We start from the raw sequence: 19,098 nt of genomic DNA, 5'->3' as shown, positions 1-19,098 counted from the left end.
AAAGATCAGTCTCTCAGGGGAGGGGGAAGGGGTTTCGGTTAACCAGAGGAGTTCAGAGACGCTGTCGAAAATATTCATTGTATGTCGGAACCCCCCCCCAAAAAAACAACTAAAAAAATCAATAAATAAAAATAGTGCAAACAGACCCAAACAAACGTGTTAAAGCAATGGTCCATTGACGTTAGGTTTATGTGAGCTATTAAATTAAAATGGGCTTAAAGCTTAATATCTCTGGTTCTGGGGGTCCAATCGTCTCCCATGGAAGGGGAGACGATTAGCTATTAAAGGATACAGACCACAAGCTTCTGTGACCCCCACAAGGCTAACGGCAAGCGTCGGAACCCATGGTGGGTCTGAATTAACATGCACATTATAGTCTATGGGAAAATGGGTCCAATTTGCCCCCCAATAGCTCCGGTTCTGGGTGTCCCAGAGACTCGAACCCGGTACCATATGAAAGAGGAAACTCTTGGCCACTAGTTTATATGACAACGCAAAGGGAAATGGCATGCAACCATGTGTCGGGTCACCTCAAATTGTCCGGCCAGCTTGCACGGGGTGCTGGGTTTCTGGCTAGATAGAAAATACTGTACAGAGACACTAAGTGCTTGGCATCCAGGAACCTAGGGAGGAGCTTTTATCGCTCAACTCCAGTGCCACCAATCGGTCATGTTTTGTGGACTCTTTATTATACACAGGTGAGTTTATCTATTTTTATGGATCAGTAATTATCCCATCTGCTTCCATGGGCAGAAATCCTCAAAACATGATCTGTTTGGGGTGGTTGAGAACCACTGCTTCATATAAAATTAATAAAACATACACTTACAGTACCAGTAACGCAACATGGTATGAAAAGTTGTTTAATAATTTTCCTGGTGCCGATTATTTAAATTGATTAGTACAACATGCATAATAACTAGCTCACTTTAATGAAGCTACAGACAAGAAATGGGAACAGTCCACGAAAGTTTACCTGGTTGATGTACAACATTTTCCACAATCTTCTCTTCTGTTTCTTCTTCTTCTATAAAAAATCCTCCACCTGAATCTACAACCCTTGGAGGAGCCTTCACGGCAGATATTCCTAAAGAAAAAATAAGAATTTACTCACCGGTAATTCTATTTCTCGTAGTCCGTAGTGGATGCTGGGGACTCCATAAGGACCATGGGGAATAGACGGCTCCGCAGGAGACTGGGCACATCTAAAGAAAGATTTAGGACTAACTGGTGTGCACTGGCTCCTCCCCCTATGACCCTCCTCCAAGCCTCAGTTAGGATACTGTGCCCGGAAGAGCTGACACAATAAGGAAGGATTTTGAATCCCGGGTAAGACTCATACCAGCCACACCAATCACACTGTATAACTCGTGATAGGAACCCAGGTTAACAGTATAATAACAACGGAGCCTCTGAACAGATAGCTCGCAGTAACAACCCGATTTGTGTAACAATAACTATATACAAGTATTGCAGACAATCCGCACTTGGGATGGGCGCCAAGCATCCACTACGGACTACGAGAAATAGAATTACCGGTGAGAAAATTTTTATTTTCTCTGACGTCCTAGTGGATGCTGGGGACTCCATAAGGACCATGGGGATTATACCAAAGCTCCCAAATGGGCGGGAGAGTGCGGATGACTCTGCAGCACCGAATGAGAGAACTCCAGGTCCTCCTCAGCCAGGGTATCAAATTTGTAGAATTTTGCAAACGTGTTTGCCCCTGACCAAGTAGCAGCTCGGCAAAGTTGTAAAGCCGAGACCCCTCGGGCAGCCGCCCAAGATGACCCCACCTTCCTTGTGGAATGGGCTTTTACAGATTTAGGCTGCGGTAGTCCCACCGCAGAATGCGCAAGCTGAATAGTGCTACAAATCCAGCGCGCGATAGTCTGCTTAGAAGCAGGAGCACCCAGCTTGCTGGGTGCATACAGGATAAACAGCGAGTCAGTTTTCCTGACTCCAGCCGTCCTGGAAACATAAATTTTCAGGGCCCTGACTACGTCCAGTAACTTGGAATCCTCCAAGTCCCTAGTAGCCGCAAGCACCACAATAGGTTGGTTCAAGTGAAAAGCTGATACCACCTTTGGGAGAAACTGAGGACGAGTCCTCAACTCTGCCCTATCTATATGGAAAATCAGATAAGGGCTTTTACATGACAAAGCCGCCAATTCTGACACACGCCTGGCCGAAGCCAGAGCCAACAGCATGACCACTTTCCACGTGAGATATTTCAAATCCACGGTTTTAAGTGTCTCAAACCAATGTGATTTCAGGAACTTCAAAACCACATTGAGATCCCAAGGTGCCACTGGGGGCACAAAAGGGGGCTGAATATGCAGCACTCCCTTTACAAATGTCTGAACTTCAGGCAGTGAAGCCAATTCTTTCTGGAAGAAAATAGACAGCCGAAATCTGGACCTTAATGGACCCCAATTTGAGGCCCAATGTCACCCCTGCTTGCAGGAAATGCAGGAATCGACCCAGTTGAAATTCCTCCGTAGGGGCCTTCCTGGCCTCACACCAAGCAACATATTTCCGCCAAATGCGGTGATAATGTTTTGCAGTGACATCCTTCCTGGCTTTGATCAGGGTAGGGATGACTTCCTCCGGAATGCCTTTTTCACTCAGGATCCGGTGTTCAACCGCCATGCCGTCAAACGCAGCTGCGGTAAGTCTTGGAACAGGCAGGGCCCCTGCTGCAGCAGGTCCCGCCTTAGCGGTAGAGGCCATGGGTCCTCTGAAAGCATCTCTTGAAGTTCCGGGTACCAAGCCCATCTTGGCCAATCCGGAACCACGAGTATAGTTCTCACTCCTCCCCTTCGTATTATTCTCAGTACCTTGGGAATGAGAGGCAGAGGAGGAAACACAAACCGACTGGTACACCCACGGTGTTACTAGAGCGTCCACAGCGATCGCCTGAGGGTCCCTTGACCTGGCGCAATATCCTTTTAGCTTTTTGTTGAGGCGGGACGCCATCATGTCCACCTGTGGTCTTTCCCAACGGTTTACCAGCATTAAGAAGACTTCTGGATGAAGTCCCCATTCTCCCGGGTGGAGGTCGTGCCTGCTGAGGAAGTCTGCTTCCCAGTTGTCCACTCCCGGAATGAACACTGCTGACAGTGCTACCACGTGATTTTCCGCCCAACGGAGAATCCTTGTGGCTTCTGCCATTGCCATCCTGCTTCTTGTGCCGCCCTGTCTGTTTACATGGGCGACCGCCGTGATGTTGTCTGATTGGATCAGTACCGGCTGGTTTTGAAGCAGGGGCCTTGCTTGGCTTAGGGCATTGTAAATGACTCTTAGCTCCAGAATATTTATGTGAAGTGAAATCTCCTGATTTGACCACAGTCCTTGGAAATTTCTTCCCTGTGTGACTGCACCCCAGCCCCGAAGGCTGGCATCCGTGGTCACCAGGACCCAGTCCTGTATTCCGAATCTGCGGCCCTCTAGTAGATGAGCCCTCTGCAGCCACCACAGCAGCGACACCCTGGTCCTTGCCGACAGGGTTATCCGCTGCTGCATCTGGAGATGGGACCCGGACCATTTGTCCAACAGGACCCACTGGAAAGTCCTTGCGTGGAACCTTCCGAATGGAATTGCTTCGTACGAAGCTACCATTTTTCCCAGGACTCGTGTGCATTGATGTACCGACACCTGTCCCGGTTTTAGGAGGTTTTTGACTAGAGATGACAACTCCTCGGCTTTTTCCACTGGAAGAAAAACTTTTTTCTGGTCTGTGTCCAGAATCATTCCCAGGAACAGAAGACGTGTTGTCGGGACCAGCTGTGACTTTGGAATATTGAGAATCCAGCCGTGCTGTTGCAGCACTTCCCGAGAAAGTGCTACCCCCACTACCAACTGTTCCTTGGACCTCGCCTTTATCAGGAGATCGTCCAAGTACGGGATAATTAAAACTCCCTTCTTGCGAAGGAGTATCATCATTTCGGCCATTACCTTGGTAAAGACCCTCGGTGCCGTGGATAACCCAAACGGCAGCGTCTGGAACTGATAATGACAGTCCTGTACCACAAACCTGAGGTACTCCTGGTGAGGAGGGTAAATGGGGACATGCAGGCAAGCATCCTTGATGTCCAGGGAGACCATGTAATCCCCCTCGTCCAGGCTCGCAATAACCGCCCTGAGTGATTCCATCTTGAACTTGAATCTTTTGCCAACACTGCCTCCCTGGAAGAGGGAGTTGCCGGTAAGGCAGATTTGAGGAAACGGCGGGGGGGGGGGGGGGGGGGAGAGACGTCTCGAATTCCAGCCTGTACCCCTGAGATACTACTTGAAGGATCCAGGGATCCACCTGTGAGAGAGCCCACTGTGCGCTGAAATTTCTGAGACGGGCCCCCACCGTACCCGGGTCCGCCTGAGCAGCCCCAGCGTCATGCTGTGGACTTAGCGGACGCAGGGGAGGACTTCTGCTCTTGGGAACTAGCTGTGTGTTGCAGCTTTTTCCCTCTACCTTTTCCTCTCGGCAGAAAGGATGAGCCTCTAGCCCTCTTGCTTTTCTGGGGCCGAAAGGACTGTACCTGATAATACGGTGCTTTCTTTTGCTGTGGGGTAGCCTGTGGCAAAAGAGTTGATTTCCCAGCAGTAGCTGTGGAAACGAGGTCTGAAAGACCATCCCCAAACAGTTCCACCCCCTTATAGGGCAAAACTTCCATGCGCCGTTTTGAATCGGCATCGCCTGACCATTGCCGAGTCCATAGCCCCCGCCTGGCGGCAATAGACAAAGCGCTTATTTTTGATGCCAGCCGGCAAATATCCCTCTGTGCATCACGCATGTATAAGACAGCGTCTTTTATATGCTCTATTGTCAGCAAAATATTGTCCCTATCCATAGTATCAATATTATCCGACAGGGAATCTGACCACGCAGCTGCAGCACTGCACATCCATGCCGATGCAATAGCTGGTCTCAATATAATGCCCGTGTGTGTGTATATAGCTTTAAGGGTAGTTTCCTGCTTTCTATCAGCAGGTTCCTTTAGGGTGGCCGTATCCGGAGACGGTAGTGCCACCTTTTTTGATAAACGTGTTAGCGCTTTATCTACCCTAGGGGGTGTTTCCCAACGTGACCTATCCTCTGGCGGGAAAGGGTACGCTGCCAATAACCGTTTAGAAATTATCAATTTCTTATCGGCGGAAGTCCACGCTTCCTCACACACCTCATTTAATTCCTCAGATGCAGGAAAAACTACTGGTAGTTTTTTCTCACCAAACATAATACCCTTTTTTGTGGTACCTGGGGTACTATCAGAAATGTGTAATACATTTTTCATTGCCTCAATCATGTAACGGGTGGACCTATTGGAAGGTACACTAGTCTCATCGTCGTCGACACTGGAGTCGGTATCCGTGTCAACATCTGTGTCTGCTCTCTGAGGTAGCGGGCGTTTTAAAGCCCCTGATGACATTTGAGACGCTTGAACAGGCACAAGCTGAGTAGCCGGCTGTCCTATGTCGTCAAACCTTTTATGTAAGGAGTTGACACTGTCACGTAATTCCTTCCATAAGTCCATCCACACAGGTGTCGACCCCGCAGGGGGTGACATCACATTCACAGGCATTTGCTCCGCCTCCACATCATTATCCTCATCATACATGTCGACACAGCAGTACCGACACACAGCACACACACAGGGAATGCTCTGACAGAGGACAGGACCCCACAAAGCCCTTTGGGGAGACAGAGGGAGAGTATGCCAGCACACACCAGAGCGCTATATACCACAGGGATATCACCTATAGAGAGTGTTTTCCCTTATAGCTGCATTATCATAATATACTGCGCCTAAATTTTGTGCCCCCCCCCTCTCTTTTTTACCCTTTCTGTAGTGCAGGACTGCAGGGGAGAGCCAGGGAGCGATCCTTCCAGCGGAGCTGTGAGGGAAAATGGCGCCAGTGTGCTGAGGGAGATGGCTCCGCCCCTTTTTCGGCGGGCTTTCTCCCGCTGTTTTTGTAATTCTGGCAGGGGTAATTTTACACCTATATAGCCCCTGGGGCTATATATGGTGTCAGTTTTGCCAGCCAAGGTGTAAATATTGCTGCTCAGGGCGCCCCCCCCCAGCGCCCTGCACCCATCAGTGACCTCAGTGTGTGGTGTGCATGAGGAGCAATGGCGCACAGCTGCAGTGCTGTGCGCTACCTTGGAGAAGACAGAAGTCTTCAGCCGCCGATTTTCCGGACCTTCTTGCTTCTGGCTTTGTAAGGGGGACGGCGGCGCGGCTCCGGGACCGGACGACGAGGTCGGGTCCTGTGTGCGATCCCTCTGGAGCTAATGATGTCCAGTAGCCTAAGAAGCCCAAGCTACCACCAGTTAGGTAGGTTCGCTTCTTCTCCCCTTAGTCCCTCGTTGCAGTGAGCCTGTTGCCAGCAGGTCTCACTGTAAAATAAAAAACCTAAACTATACTTTCTTTCTAGGAGCTCAGGAGAGCCCCTAGTGTGCATCCAGCTCGGCCGGGCACAGAAATCCAACTGAGGCTTGGAGGAGGGTCATAGGGGGAGGAGCCAGTGCACACCAGATAGTCCTAAATCTTTCTTTAGATGTGCCTAGTCTCCTGCGGAGCCGTCTATTCCCCATGGTCCTTACGGAGTCCCCAGCATCCACTAGGACGTCAGAGAAATATCAAGTAATGCGGTTATTTTCAATGGGTTGACAATTCAGTACATTTCTGCAAAAAAAAAAAATTAACTGAAGCTAGTTAACGTTACGATTGATCATCCAGCAGAAGACTATGGGGTCTATTCATGTAAGAATGCAATGTTTATGTTTAACTTTTCACTAAACATCGCATTCTTATTTCAGGGTTTTTTTTTTATATTTCCAACGCAATTCATTAATACTTACCTGTTCCCTGATGCAATGCGGTATCCGGCTGTTCCAGGATCCCGACTTCTCTCTTCATACCGCGGCTGGGGTTTTCTGCACATGCGCAGTGTCCGCCCTGCCTCCATGTGTCATCTGTGCATGTGCCGGGGAAACAAGACCTCCAGCGGCAGGACACAGGGGAGCGGGGAGGGAGCTGACAAACAGCTGAGCAAGGGCAGCAACAAGGTGACCCGGCATATGTGTATGCCGGGTCACATTTTAGCAGTGGCGGGGGAAGGAGAGCAGTGAGTAGTCATCAGGGCAGCAGCGGCGGGCAGTCAGGAGACCCGGCATATGCATAACTGCATATGCCCTGATCTCCTCTGATTGGCTGGCATCACCTTCTACATTCTGCTGCCAGTCTACGCCATCCTGAAATGGCGAAACCAATGTCAGGGACGAAACGGAAAGCATAGCTTTCCGTACCTACATGAATTGCAATCACCATTCATTAGAATGGTGTTGCGATTCAGCTGCGGGGACAGGAGCAAGGTAGAGAAAACAGCTGCTAGAGGGGCGGTAAGACACTACGGGGTACATTTACTAAGCAGCGATAAGAGCGGAGAAGTGAGCCAGTGGAGATATTTCCCCATCAACCAATCAGCAGGTCTGTATCATTTTATAGTATGCAAATTATAGATGTTAATTCAGTGCTGATTGGTTGCCATGGGCAACTTCTCCACTGGCTCACTTCTCCACTCTTATTACTGCTTAGTAAATGTGCCTCTGTATGAATTAAAGGGAGCAGAGAAAAGCCCTGTTTAGCGCACACCAGGGCTTTTCACTGCTCTATGAATAGACCCCTATGTATATTGTAGGTTTCCCAACATTAGTACAGTGTATGCTTATTAACAGCACTGTCCCATTAAACACGTTTTCTTCATGTACATAAAACATGTATATTAAGCTTGTGTTAGATTCTGATAATGGACACGTATTGTGCGCGTTATAGTTACCATCACCAGTGGGGTACGGTCTGCTGGCTAGCCGTGCCTGTTTTAGCATCAGCGCCCTTTGCCTATTACGCTCTATCTTAGCCATGACAGCAGCTGGCAGTGGCTTCTCCTTCTCCGGAGAAGGCTCTGTCACTAGCTCCGGCTCCATCACTACTTCAGCATGTTTTCCCCACGTTTAGAATGTGTCGGGCGTTCCGCCCGGAGGGGCTCCCCTGCTGCCCAGCACTGTAAAGCGTCCGAAAGTCGCGCAGCGCTGACGTCCATGTGTTTACGCATCGTCAGGAACGTAAGCGCAGCGCGACTTATTTTTTGCGTCACTGGCGAGTCCCACTTCCGGGGGTAGCTCCTAGACTGCAGGCCTGTGTTCCTTCCCATGTATAAAATCTGTTACCCCTGGGACGCCGCGTCACACGCTTGCCGGTGTACACAAACAGAGTGGGCTTCCTGTGGCTCTGCCGGGTGCTACTTGTTACTGCTCTCTCTGGGTAGTCTCTCTGCTCGTTTATATACAGAGTATTTTATATATATATATATATATATATATATATATATATAACCATTTCTGTCACTAAAAAACGTGAAAATGTAATGATTCTGAAAATTAGTAAGTATGTCTATATCAATACCTAATTTTGGAGTCTTTCAGCTGACTGTCATTAATAAAGAAATCGTACACTATATCAACATATACCTGGTTTAAAAACAGATCAGCTGTTGCTACATGTATATATCGACAGATTAAGTGAAATACTTATGTATAAATCCCCCTCAAGGGTAATTGTGAACTGTGAAGTATGTACCTCCATAGCAGACACTGTCGAAATTGAGAAGTTTAAAAAAAAAAATTGAATTTTTTTAAGTAAATTTCTCTGACGTCCTAGTGGATGCTGGGTACTCCATAAGGACCATGGGGAATAGACAGGCTCCGCAGGAGACTGGGCACTCTTAAAAGAAAGATTAGGTACTATATCTGGTGTGCACTGGCTCCTCCCTCTATGCCCCTCCTCCAGACCTCAGTTAGAATCTGTGCCCGACCAGAGCTGGATGCACTCTAGGGGCTCTCCTGAGCTTCCTAGAAAAGAAAGTATTTGTTAGGTTTTTTATTTTCAGTGAGATCTGCTGGCAACAGACTCACTGCTACGTGGGACAGAGGGGAGAGAAGCAAACCTACCTGCTTGCAGCTAGCTTCTGCTTCTAAGGCTACTGGACACCATTAGCTCCAGAGGGATCGAACACAGGGCCCGATCTCGATCGTCCGTTTTCGGAGCCGCGCCGCCGTCCCCCTTGCAGAGCCAGAAGACAGAAGAAAAAAGACGAAAAATGGCGGCTGAAGACTCCTGTCTTCATTAAGGTAGCGCACAGCACTGCAGCTGTGCGCCATTGCTCCCATAGCACACCACATACAGGGCCGGTTCAAGGCCGCTCTGCGCCCCGGGCAGGAAATGGGGCGTGGCCTAATACAGGGGGCGTGGTCAGTTACGCCCCCTGTACATTACTAGCGCCGCTTGAATGCTGAGCGGTGCGCGATGACGTCATCGCGCACCGCTCAGCAAAGGTACTCTCCACGAAGGGAAACTAGACGCGTAGCGTCTAGTTCCCTTCACAGGAGGCGGGGACACAGCGGGCCGGGCAGCGGAGGCGGACGGGGGACACAGCGGGCAGCAGTGGCGGATCTTGCCACGGTGCGGCGCCCTCCGGAAGGCGGCGCCCCGGGCAAAAGTCCTGCTTGCCCGTGGCAAGATCCGCTACTGACCACATACTCCGGTCACTGTTGGGTGCAGGGCGCTGGGGGGGCGCCCTGGGCAGCAATTAGATTACCTTTTGGCACAAAAAGCACATAATACAGTCTATAAAACTGTATATGTGCAAAAACCCCCGCCATTAACATTATAAAAAGCGGGAGAGAAGCCCACCGCTGAGGGGGCGGGGCTATCTTCCTCAGCACACCAGCGCCATTTTCTCTTCACAGCTCCGCTGGAAGGAAGCTCCCCAGGCTCTCCCCTGCAGTATCCACATACACAAAGGGTGAAAAGAGGGGGGGGGGGGGCACATAAATTTAGCTGCAAAATTAAATATACAGCAGCTACTGGGTAAACACTGAGTTGTAGTGTAATCCCTGGGTTATATAGCGCTGTGGTGTGTGCTGGCATACTCTCTCTCTGTCTCTCCAAGAGGCCTTGTGGGGGAACTGTCCTCAAATAGAGCATCCCCTGTGTGTGTGGTGTGTCGGTACGCATGTGTCGACATGTCTGAGGTTAAAGGCTCCTCTAAGGAGGTGATAGAGCGGATATGTGTGTGAGAGGGTGTCTCCGTCGACAACGCCGACACCTGTCTGGATATGTGTAAGTGCTAAGGTGAATTCATTGCACAAAAGGTTAGGGAACAGACAGGAAATCTACCTGTGTCTGTCCCTATGTCACAGAGACCTTCAGAGTCTCACAATGCTCACTATCCAAAATAACAAACACTGGTATCGACACGGAGTTTAACTCCACTGTCGACTATGATAATGCAAAGTTACAGCCAATAGGGAAAGAAGAAGACTCTTTTGTGGGCGCACTCTTTACTTTACATAAATATAGAAAATAGTCAAAGTAGATTAAAATACAAATTTTAATAATTCAACAAGATAATTCAACAAAATTAGGACAATTAGTGGTTCATCAAGAAGATAATGGTGGTCAAATAATTAACAAAATATTCGAAATAGCACTATGTGCTGATATGAAATGAAAACTGGGTTTTGGCTGACGGAAGGAAATTCTAGACGTTATATATTAAATGGTACATTCTACTAATAAGCCAATCACTGTTATGCATTCCCCTGTAATATAGTCTGGATACTGGTGATACTTAAGAGTAGTATAAATGTCTCTGTCTTGTCTCCTGCCAAAGAAGAGAGGGGAGGAGGGGGCGGAAGGGGGAAAGACAAAGAGTGGAAGTTGAAGAGCAGTGTGAATCTGCTGTCAGTGTTAGACACTATATGGGCTCAATCAATGAGCTCTACTGCACTGAGTATTCCTCAATGGTCACCCACTTGAGTACTGACCCAGCCCAACACTGATTAGCTTCCGAGATCGGGCAGCTTCGGGCGTTTCCAGTGTGGTATGATAGTAGAGGAAATGACCAATATTTCGAAGCTCTGGAATCACTGATGAGAGTTCACGAATTTACAAAGTTATTCAGGACAGATACCAGAAATAGAGGAAATCAGATGGATCTGCTGCCAATGTTAGACAGGGACGTGACCCTGAATCACTGGTGAGAGTCCACGAAAATAAATAAGTAGATAGTGATAAAGTCTGATAGGCTTTAAATCCCAAATATGGCAATAGTAAAATGAGCTAGAATATTTACTTTATAATTGGCAAAAATTGCCTAGATACAGGGTGCCTGAGATAACAAAGCAGAGACAAAGAAGAAAAAATGACAGAGTACCAGCTATGAAAAAGTATCCAATATTAATTATTGGTACTTTAAAGTAGCAATGAGGTTGTAGCTGAATTGCAACTAGAGTGTAACTGTTACAAAAGTATCCACTGCAGGTTGTCAATACTCCAAAAGGATATACATAAATAGCAGTGAGATTGTAACTGGGTTGCAATGATGTGTCCAGACTAGGGAGGATCTATCGAGGTTTATAGGTTGAATCACTGCCAATATCATCACACGAAGAAATGGAAATAAAACATTATAATAAAGTTTATGAATATTGCAGATATTGATGTAACTGCTAAGTCAGTCTAGTAAAAAAATGTATAGTAGTAAATGCTCACAAGAGCAAATGAAAAAACATATTAAGCTACTGCGGGCCTGCAACTCCCAATATACACTATGTAGTCAAATTGTTGTAGATAGGTAAGAAAGGAGAGTTGATATTACCCGCGCCAAATGTAGGGGTAGATTAGCCCCTTCTAAAGTATTGACATCCGTCTCCTCTCAAAAAGGTGCTGTCAGTCTGCTAAGCGCCCCGGACATCTCGAATGATGGGGGAGTTCAGGAGCCGCCGGTCTGATGGTGTCCTGTCGGATACAAGCCACCGTCAGACGTCAGCTGCTTCAGTCAGTTGCGATAGGTGAGAGTCAGGGGAGACGGAGGGCACAGGCAGATGCCAGATAACGTCCGTGGTTCCGGTCAGCCAAAAGGACAGAGGTGATGTCGGAAAACGCGTTTCACCCGTCCGCCGGGCTTGATCACTTCCTGTTGTGGTCTTGATCCCAGCAGGTTTTTAAGGAGAGGTTAAGTCAGTATCTTCCAATCAAAAAGGAGGAGGTGTATGAGTCCTTTGATTACCAGCTGAGGTCTTACGGCTTGAATACTCCAGGTAGATTAACACTAAATCACTTGTTGATTGACAGGAGAAGCCGTTATCCATGTGAAAAAATAAAATAAAGAAAAAAAGAGTTTTATAACAACCAAAGTAAAGTTCTTATTGACCGGATAATGAATCATATGCAGCATGATGCAAAGCTGAATTAGGTGAATGCAGGTGATTAGTCTAATATTGCAAACCTAATGAGAAATAATGAAAATAATAATGAAGGTAATAAGAGTAGCATGATTAGACCATATAAATAAATATTGTTGCTTGCTAAAGTGATTAACCTTTAGACCGATGAGTGCGGGTCGTCCCTATTGTATACCTGGCTTATTGGTTTTTGACAGTTTGCAGTACGAAGCCCGGACAGGGATAACTTACTAATAGGACTAGTGGTAATTGTATCTAAGCCACTATTTATAGTCACACAGTATTGTCCAAACCAAATAGGCTAATAAAATAGGTGATTGTTTAATCAACTGTTACTACACAATCTGCGGTCCTAGGTCCGAGCAAAGAAAACTAAATAGCCATTCATTTGTCATAATTAGATATGAATTGCTACAGGTGATCAAGCAATGTTGTATGTGTATTTTTTAATTGATTAACTAGTGATTCAAGGAATGCTGATTATATGGCGCGTGTATAAGATATTGTAGGGTGCCTCTACTGGTCAAATATAATAGTCACTATTGCTGCACGGTAAGAGGTCCTAAAACCGAACAAAAAGGCTCCCTGATAGGGCTGAGAAATAGCCTTACTTTAGAAATGAATTGATCTAAATTAGTGATCATACAGTATCTCGCTTATTAATAATCATCCAGTATCCTGTGTAAACAGTAAATTGTTAAGGTAGTGATATAAATGCTAATTACGTGGAACATGTCTGCTGTTTAATGCGGTTAACCTATGGGTCAGAGATGCTGAATGCTAATGCCGCATAGTCCGCGGTACTAAATACGGGCAAAAGAAAGAAAAGGGAATGAGGGGGCTCCCTAGTAGAGCTGATAAGTTACCATGATTTAATAAGAGTCACTGATAGTGAACCAGCAATATTGTATATGCAAGTTAAAAAAGTGAGTGGACACGAGTTGTACGGAGCATGCATGAAATATTAGGGGATCTCCCTATGGGTCACAGATACTTGTTACTGTTGCCGAATATTAATCCATTGATTAATGAGAATTGTGTTTATAATAACTAATTACATAAACATGGCAAGGCACTGTTCACTGCCCTTGGTTGGGTGTAATTGTAGGGCTCTAATTCAACCCGTAAAGGGTAGATGGTAGAGAATTAATATGTATAATAATAAAAACCTAAGGGAGGGGTTTGGGAGTGGGGGTTTATACTGGGAGATATAGTTGAAAAAGTGCACTTAACTAGATTGATTAGTGTTGAAATCATGTGCTAATAGACAGGTATAAGGGGCTAAGTGAAGCCCGTGGGATGTTTGCGAAAATAAGTATAGGGTCCGTTAGTGAGTACAATGGAAAGATTGAGGGTGAATGTTCTAGTATTAGGGTAAGTATCTGTGAAACAGGGTAAAGGGGGAAAGGTATAGGTTAGGAGTGCGTGCTGGGAAAAAAAAATATATATATATATATATATATATATATATGAGGAGAGGACTAGTGAGGTGTGGAGTTGTGATGGAGTTATGTGTGAAGGATAGCGTACAGACTTAATGCTTGGAATATGATCTAAAATTAGAATTAGAAAAGAGGTTAGGTTATGTATATATATATATATATATATATATATAGATATATATATATATATAGATATATATATACACATACACACACATATATATATATATATATATATATATATATACACACATACATACACATAAACACATGAAACACAGGTGTATGTGTGAATGAATAAATACCGAAATGTGAGTGAAGATGTTGTGATGCTGTTGTCAAATGGTCTGGTGGGTGTGGAATATGAGAAATCGTAGGACTATGTGCAATTATGCTGAGGGTGTGGACATTAGATTAGCGAGTAAATCCACATTGTTTGAATTGATATTAGTATCATATGAATACGCTATAGTTGATATACTCATTTAGGCCTGCTGGTTTTAGTCCCCCCAACTTGAAAGTCCATTCGCTTTCTTTTTTGATCAATTCTTTACTTAGGTCGCCCCCACGTATGCCTAAGTGAATTCTGTCGAGACCAAATGCTCGCATTTCACATGGGGAATCATGATGTTGAGCATGGAAATGCCTTGCTACCGATGTCAATTTTTTTGCCTTTCTGTAGATCAGACGAGGCATTTCTGATATTTCCCATGTGTTCCAGAATCCGGGTTTTGAATTTCCTTGTGGCCATACCGATGTAGCGTTGGTTGCAGCTACAGATTAAACAGTAGACTATTCCTTCTGTATTACAATTAAAGAAATGTTGTATTTGAATATCACGTCCTAATCTATCTGTGACCTTGTCGGTGATCTGGATCTGAGGGCAGGCTTTGCACTGCCCACAGGGGAAGGACCCTGTTATATTGCTGGTTTTGGTGGGATTACGTGTAAAGTGGCTCTGAACGATCATGTCCTTCACATTCTTGGCTCTCCTCCAACTGATTTGGAGCGTTGAATCCAATAGAGGTGATAGATCTGCATGAAGGTGCAGGACCGGTAGATGCTTGTGAATCGCGTTTTTGATTTGATGCCATTCTGGGCAGAAGGTACCTACAAAGCTAATTTTAGTATCATCTTTTTCTTTCTTTGGTTTGTCTTGAAAGATCAGAGTATCTCTTTTTATTTTGAGAACGGCTTTAGGAGCTTTTTTTCAAAGCACGTTTGCTATACCCACGTGTGTGTAGTCGGGCCGCAAGATCGTGACTTTTTTGTTTGTATATGGTATCTTCTGTACAGTTACGTCTGAGTCTGAGAAATTCCCCTTTGGGAATGTTCTCGACAGTCGGCGGAAAATGAGAACTTGTCTGGTACAGAATACTGTTGGTAGCCATATCTTTTCGATATAGTTCTGTGGCCAGGGTTCCAGTAGCTGTCTTGTAAATATTAAGGTCTAACAAGGATACCTTTTCTTTGCTTATTGTATAGGTCAAAAAAATATTAAGACTGTTGTTGTTGAGTAGATTTATAAAGTCGAGTAGAAGTTGTTCATCACTGTCCCAGATCACAAAAATGTCATCTATAAATCTCAGCCAATTCAGAATATGTTGTGTATATTTCTGGTTCTCATCCCTGAACACGATGGTTTGTTCCCACCAGCCGAGGAACAGATTTGCATACGTGGGAGCACAAGCCGCTCCCATCGCTGTCCCTCGGATCTGCTGGAAAAATTGATCACCGAAGGTGAAAAATTTCTTGTTAAGTACGAAGCTCAACATTTCACAAATAAAATCATTGAACTCATTTCTTTCTTTCATGTCCAAAAAGAACTTAGTCGCTTTTATTCCTTGTTGATGGGAGATGCTACTATACAGAGACTCATGCATGCTCCGTACAACTCGTGTCCACTCAGATACTTTTTTAACTTGCATATACAATATTGCTGGTTCACTATCAGTGGCTCTTATTAAATCATGGTAACTTATCAGCTCTACTAGGGAGCCCCCTCATTTCCTTTTCTTTCTTCCCTTTCTTTTGCCCGTATTTAGTACCGCGGACTATGCGGCATTAGCATTCAGCATCTCTGACCCATAGGTTAACCGCATTAAACAGCAGACATGTTCCACGTAATTAGCATTTATATCACTACCTTAACAATTTACTGTTTACACAGGATACTGGATGATCATTAATAAGCGAGATACTGTATGATCACTAATTTAGATCAATTCATTTCTAAAGTAAGGCTATTTCTCAGCCCTATCAGGGAGCCTTTTTGTTCGGTTTTAGGACCGCTGACCGTGCAGCAATAGTGACTATTATATTTGACCAGTAGAGGCACCCTACAATATCTTATACACGCGCCATATAATCAGCATTCCTTGAATCACTAGTTAATCAATTAAAAAATACACACACAACATTGCTTGATCACCTGTAGCAATTCATATCTAATTATGACAAATGAATGGCTATTTAGTTTTCTTTGCTCGGACCTAGGACCGCAGATTGTGTAGTAACAGTTGATTAAACAATCACCTATTTTATTAGCCTATTTGGTTTGGACAATACTGTGTGACTATAAATAGTGGCTTAGATGCAATTACCACTAGTCCTATTAGTAAGTTATCCCTGTCCGGGCTTCGCACTGCAAACTGTCAAAAACCAATAAGCCAGGTATACAATAGGGACGACCCGCACTCATCGGTCTAAAGGTTAATCACTTCAGCAAGCAACAATATTTATTTATATGGTCTAATCATGCTACTCTTATTACCTTCATTATTATTTTCATTATTTCTCATTAGGTTTGCAATATTAGACTAATCACCTGCATTCACCTAATTCAGCTTTGCATCATGCTGCATATGATTCATTATCCGGTCAATAAGAACTTTACTTTGGTGTGTTTTAAAACTCTTTTTTTCTTTATTTTATTTTTTCACATGGATAACGGCTTCTCCTGTCAATCAACAAGTGATTCAGTGTTAATCTACCCGGAGTATTCAAGTCGTAAGACCTCAGCTGGTAATCAAAGGACTCATACACCTCCTCCTTTTTGATTGGAAGATACTGACTTAACCTCTCCTTAAAAACCTGCTGGGATCAAGACCACAACAGGAAGTGATCAAGCCCGGCGGACGTGTGAAACGCGTTTTCCGACATCACCTCTGTCCTTTTGGCTGACCGGAACCACGGACATTATCTGGCATCTGCCTGTGCCCTCCGTCTCCCCTGACTCTCACCTATCGCAACTGACTGAAGCAGCTGACGTCTGACGGCGGCTTGTATCCGAAAGGACACCATCAGACCGGCGGCTCCTGAACTCCCCCATCATTCGAGATGTCCGGGGCGCTTAGCAGACTGACAGCACCTTTTTGAGAGGAGGCGGATGTCAATACTTTAGAAGGGGCTAATCTACCCCTACATTTGGCGCGGGTAATATCAACTCTCCTTTCTTACCTATCTACAACAATTTGACTACATAGTGTATATTGGGAGTTGCAGGCCCGCAGTAGCTTAATATGTTTTTTCATTTGCTCTTGTGAGCATTTACTACTATACATTTTTTTACTAGACGGACTTTGTGCTAATAGGTTCTTGCCTGCCTTAGCAGTTACATCAATATCTGCAATATTCATAAACTTTATTATAATGTTTTATTTCCATTTCTTCGTGTGATGATATTGGCAGTGATTCAACCTATAAACCTCGATAGATCCTCCCTAGTCTGGACACATCATTGCAACCCAGTTACAATCCCACTGCTATTTATGTATATCCTTTTGGAGTATTGACAACCTGCAGTGGATACTTTTGTAACAGTTACACTCTAGTTACAATTCAGCTACAACCTCATTGCTACTTTAAAGTACCAATAATTAATATTGGATACTTTTTCATAGCTGGTACTCTGTCATTTTTTCTTCTTTGTCTCTGCTTTGTTATCTCAGGCACCCTGTATCTAGGCAACTTTTGCCAATTATAAAGTAAATATTCTAGCTCATTTTACTATTGCCATATTTGGGATTTAAAGCCTATCAGACTTTATCACTATCTACTTATTTTCTTCCCTTCTTTATTTTTCGTGGACTCTCACCAGTGATTCAGGGTCACGTCCCTGTCTAACATTAGTTGCAGATCCATCTGATTTCCTCTATTTCTGGTATCTGTCCTGAATAACTTTGTAAATTTGTGAACTCTCATCAGTGATTCCAGAGCTTCGAAATATTGGTCATTTCCTCTACTATCATACCACACTGGAAACGCCCGAAGCCGCCCGATCTCGGAAGCTAATCAGTGTTGGGCTGGGTCAGTACTCAAGTGGGTGACCATTGAGGAATACTCAGTGCAGTAGAGCTCAGTGATTGAGCCCATATAGTGTCTAACACTGACAGCAGATTCACACTGCTCTTCAACTTCCACTCTTTGTCTTTCCCCCTTCCGTCCCCACCTCCCCTCTCTTCTTTGGCAGGAGACAAGACAGAGACATTTATACTACTCTTAAGTATCACCAGTATCCAGACTATATTACAGGGGAATGCATAACAGTGATTGGCTTATTAGTAGAATGTACCATTTAATATATAACGTCTAGAATTTCCTCCCGTCAGCCAAAACCCAGTTTTCATTTCATATCAGCACATAGTGCTATTTCGAATATTTTGTTAATTATTTGACCACCATTATCTTCTTGATGAACCACTAATTGTCCTAATTTTGTTGAATTATCTTGTTGAATTATTAAAATTTGTATTTTAATCTACTTTGACTATTTTCTATATTTATGTAAAGTAAAGAGTGCGCCCACAAAAGAGTCTTCATCTCTCCCTATTGTCTACGTTCCCATACTGACTCAGGGTGCACCACCATACAATTTTAGAATTAGAAAACAGCGTTTTCTTGCAATTACCTGATTTTGGTTTTAGAAAATCAATTTTCTATACTTAATATTTCCTGTGCGGTATTCCCTCCCTTCATGTAAAGTTACAGCCAAGATGGCTAAAAGGTTTTCAATATATGATTATTGTAATAAAACATGCTTTGCATATCACTGATGACTCATCTGTCCCTGACACGAGAGTACACATGTTTAAGAGGAAGAATGCTGAGGTAAATTTCCCTCCTCTCATGAGGAAAAAGAGCGGGAATCTCCAGACAAGAGACGGCAGCTTCCCACAAGAGAATTCTCAGGCTGTATCCTTTCCCCACTAGGGCCAGGATGTGTTGAGAATCTTCCCCTAGGGTATCCTGTTTGCACAGACGGTAGCACTTGCTATTCTCAGGGATCCTGCAGATAGCGTGCACATTCTAGTACACTACCCAGACCAGCGATGGTGTCGGCATGGGTTTGTA

General features: G+C 44.8%; 1 protein-coding gene and 2 pseudogenes across 2 annotated transcripts in view; 1 reads left to right on the top strand and 2 right to left on the bottom strand.

Annotated features, from left to right (window-relative positions):
* Nucleotides 1-8,127, bottom strand: part of XPA (XPA, DNA damage recognition and repair factor) — a 117,524-nt gene extending 109,397 nt beyond the window's left edge. Inside the window, exons 1-2 of one of the 2 annotated variants that reach the window (XM_063914664.1) lie at nucleotides 7,837-8,127; nucleotides 977-1,087 (exon numbers count right to left, since the gene is read on the bottom strand). In XM_063914664.1, coding sequence (XP_063770734.1) covers nucleotides 977-1,087; nucleotides 7,837-7,984 — 259 coding nt within the window. In that variant the 5' untranslated portion in view covers nucleotides 7,985-8,127. The remainder of the gene's footprint in view (nucleotides 1-976; nucleotides 1,088-7,836) is intronic. The other variant, XM_063914665.1, reaches the window with a different exon arrangement.
* Nucleotides 8,128-10,836: 2,709 nt separating this feature from the next.
* LOC134950033 (5S ribosomal RNA) lies at nucleotides 10,837-10,955 on the bottom strand (annotated as a pseudogene).
* A 7,029-nt stretch (nucleotides 10,956-17,984) lies between these two features.
* On the top strand, nucleotides 17,985-18,103 carry LOC134946123 (5S ribosomal RNA; annotated as a pseudogene).
* The last annotated feature ends 995 nt before the right edge of the window (nucleotides 18,104-19,098 follow it).

This window comes from Pseudophryne corroboree, chromosome 1 (assembly GCF_028390025.1).
Source record: "Pseudophryne corroboree isolate aPseCor3 chromosome 1, aPseCor3.hap2, whole genome shotgun sequence".
Classification (NCBI taxonomy): domain Eukaryota; kingdom Metazoa; phylum Chordata; class Amphibia; order Anura; family Myobatrachidae; genus Pseudophryne; species Pseudophryne corroboree.
This window is presented reverse-complemented; position numbering and strand designations above follow the sequence as displayed.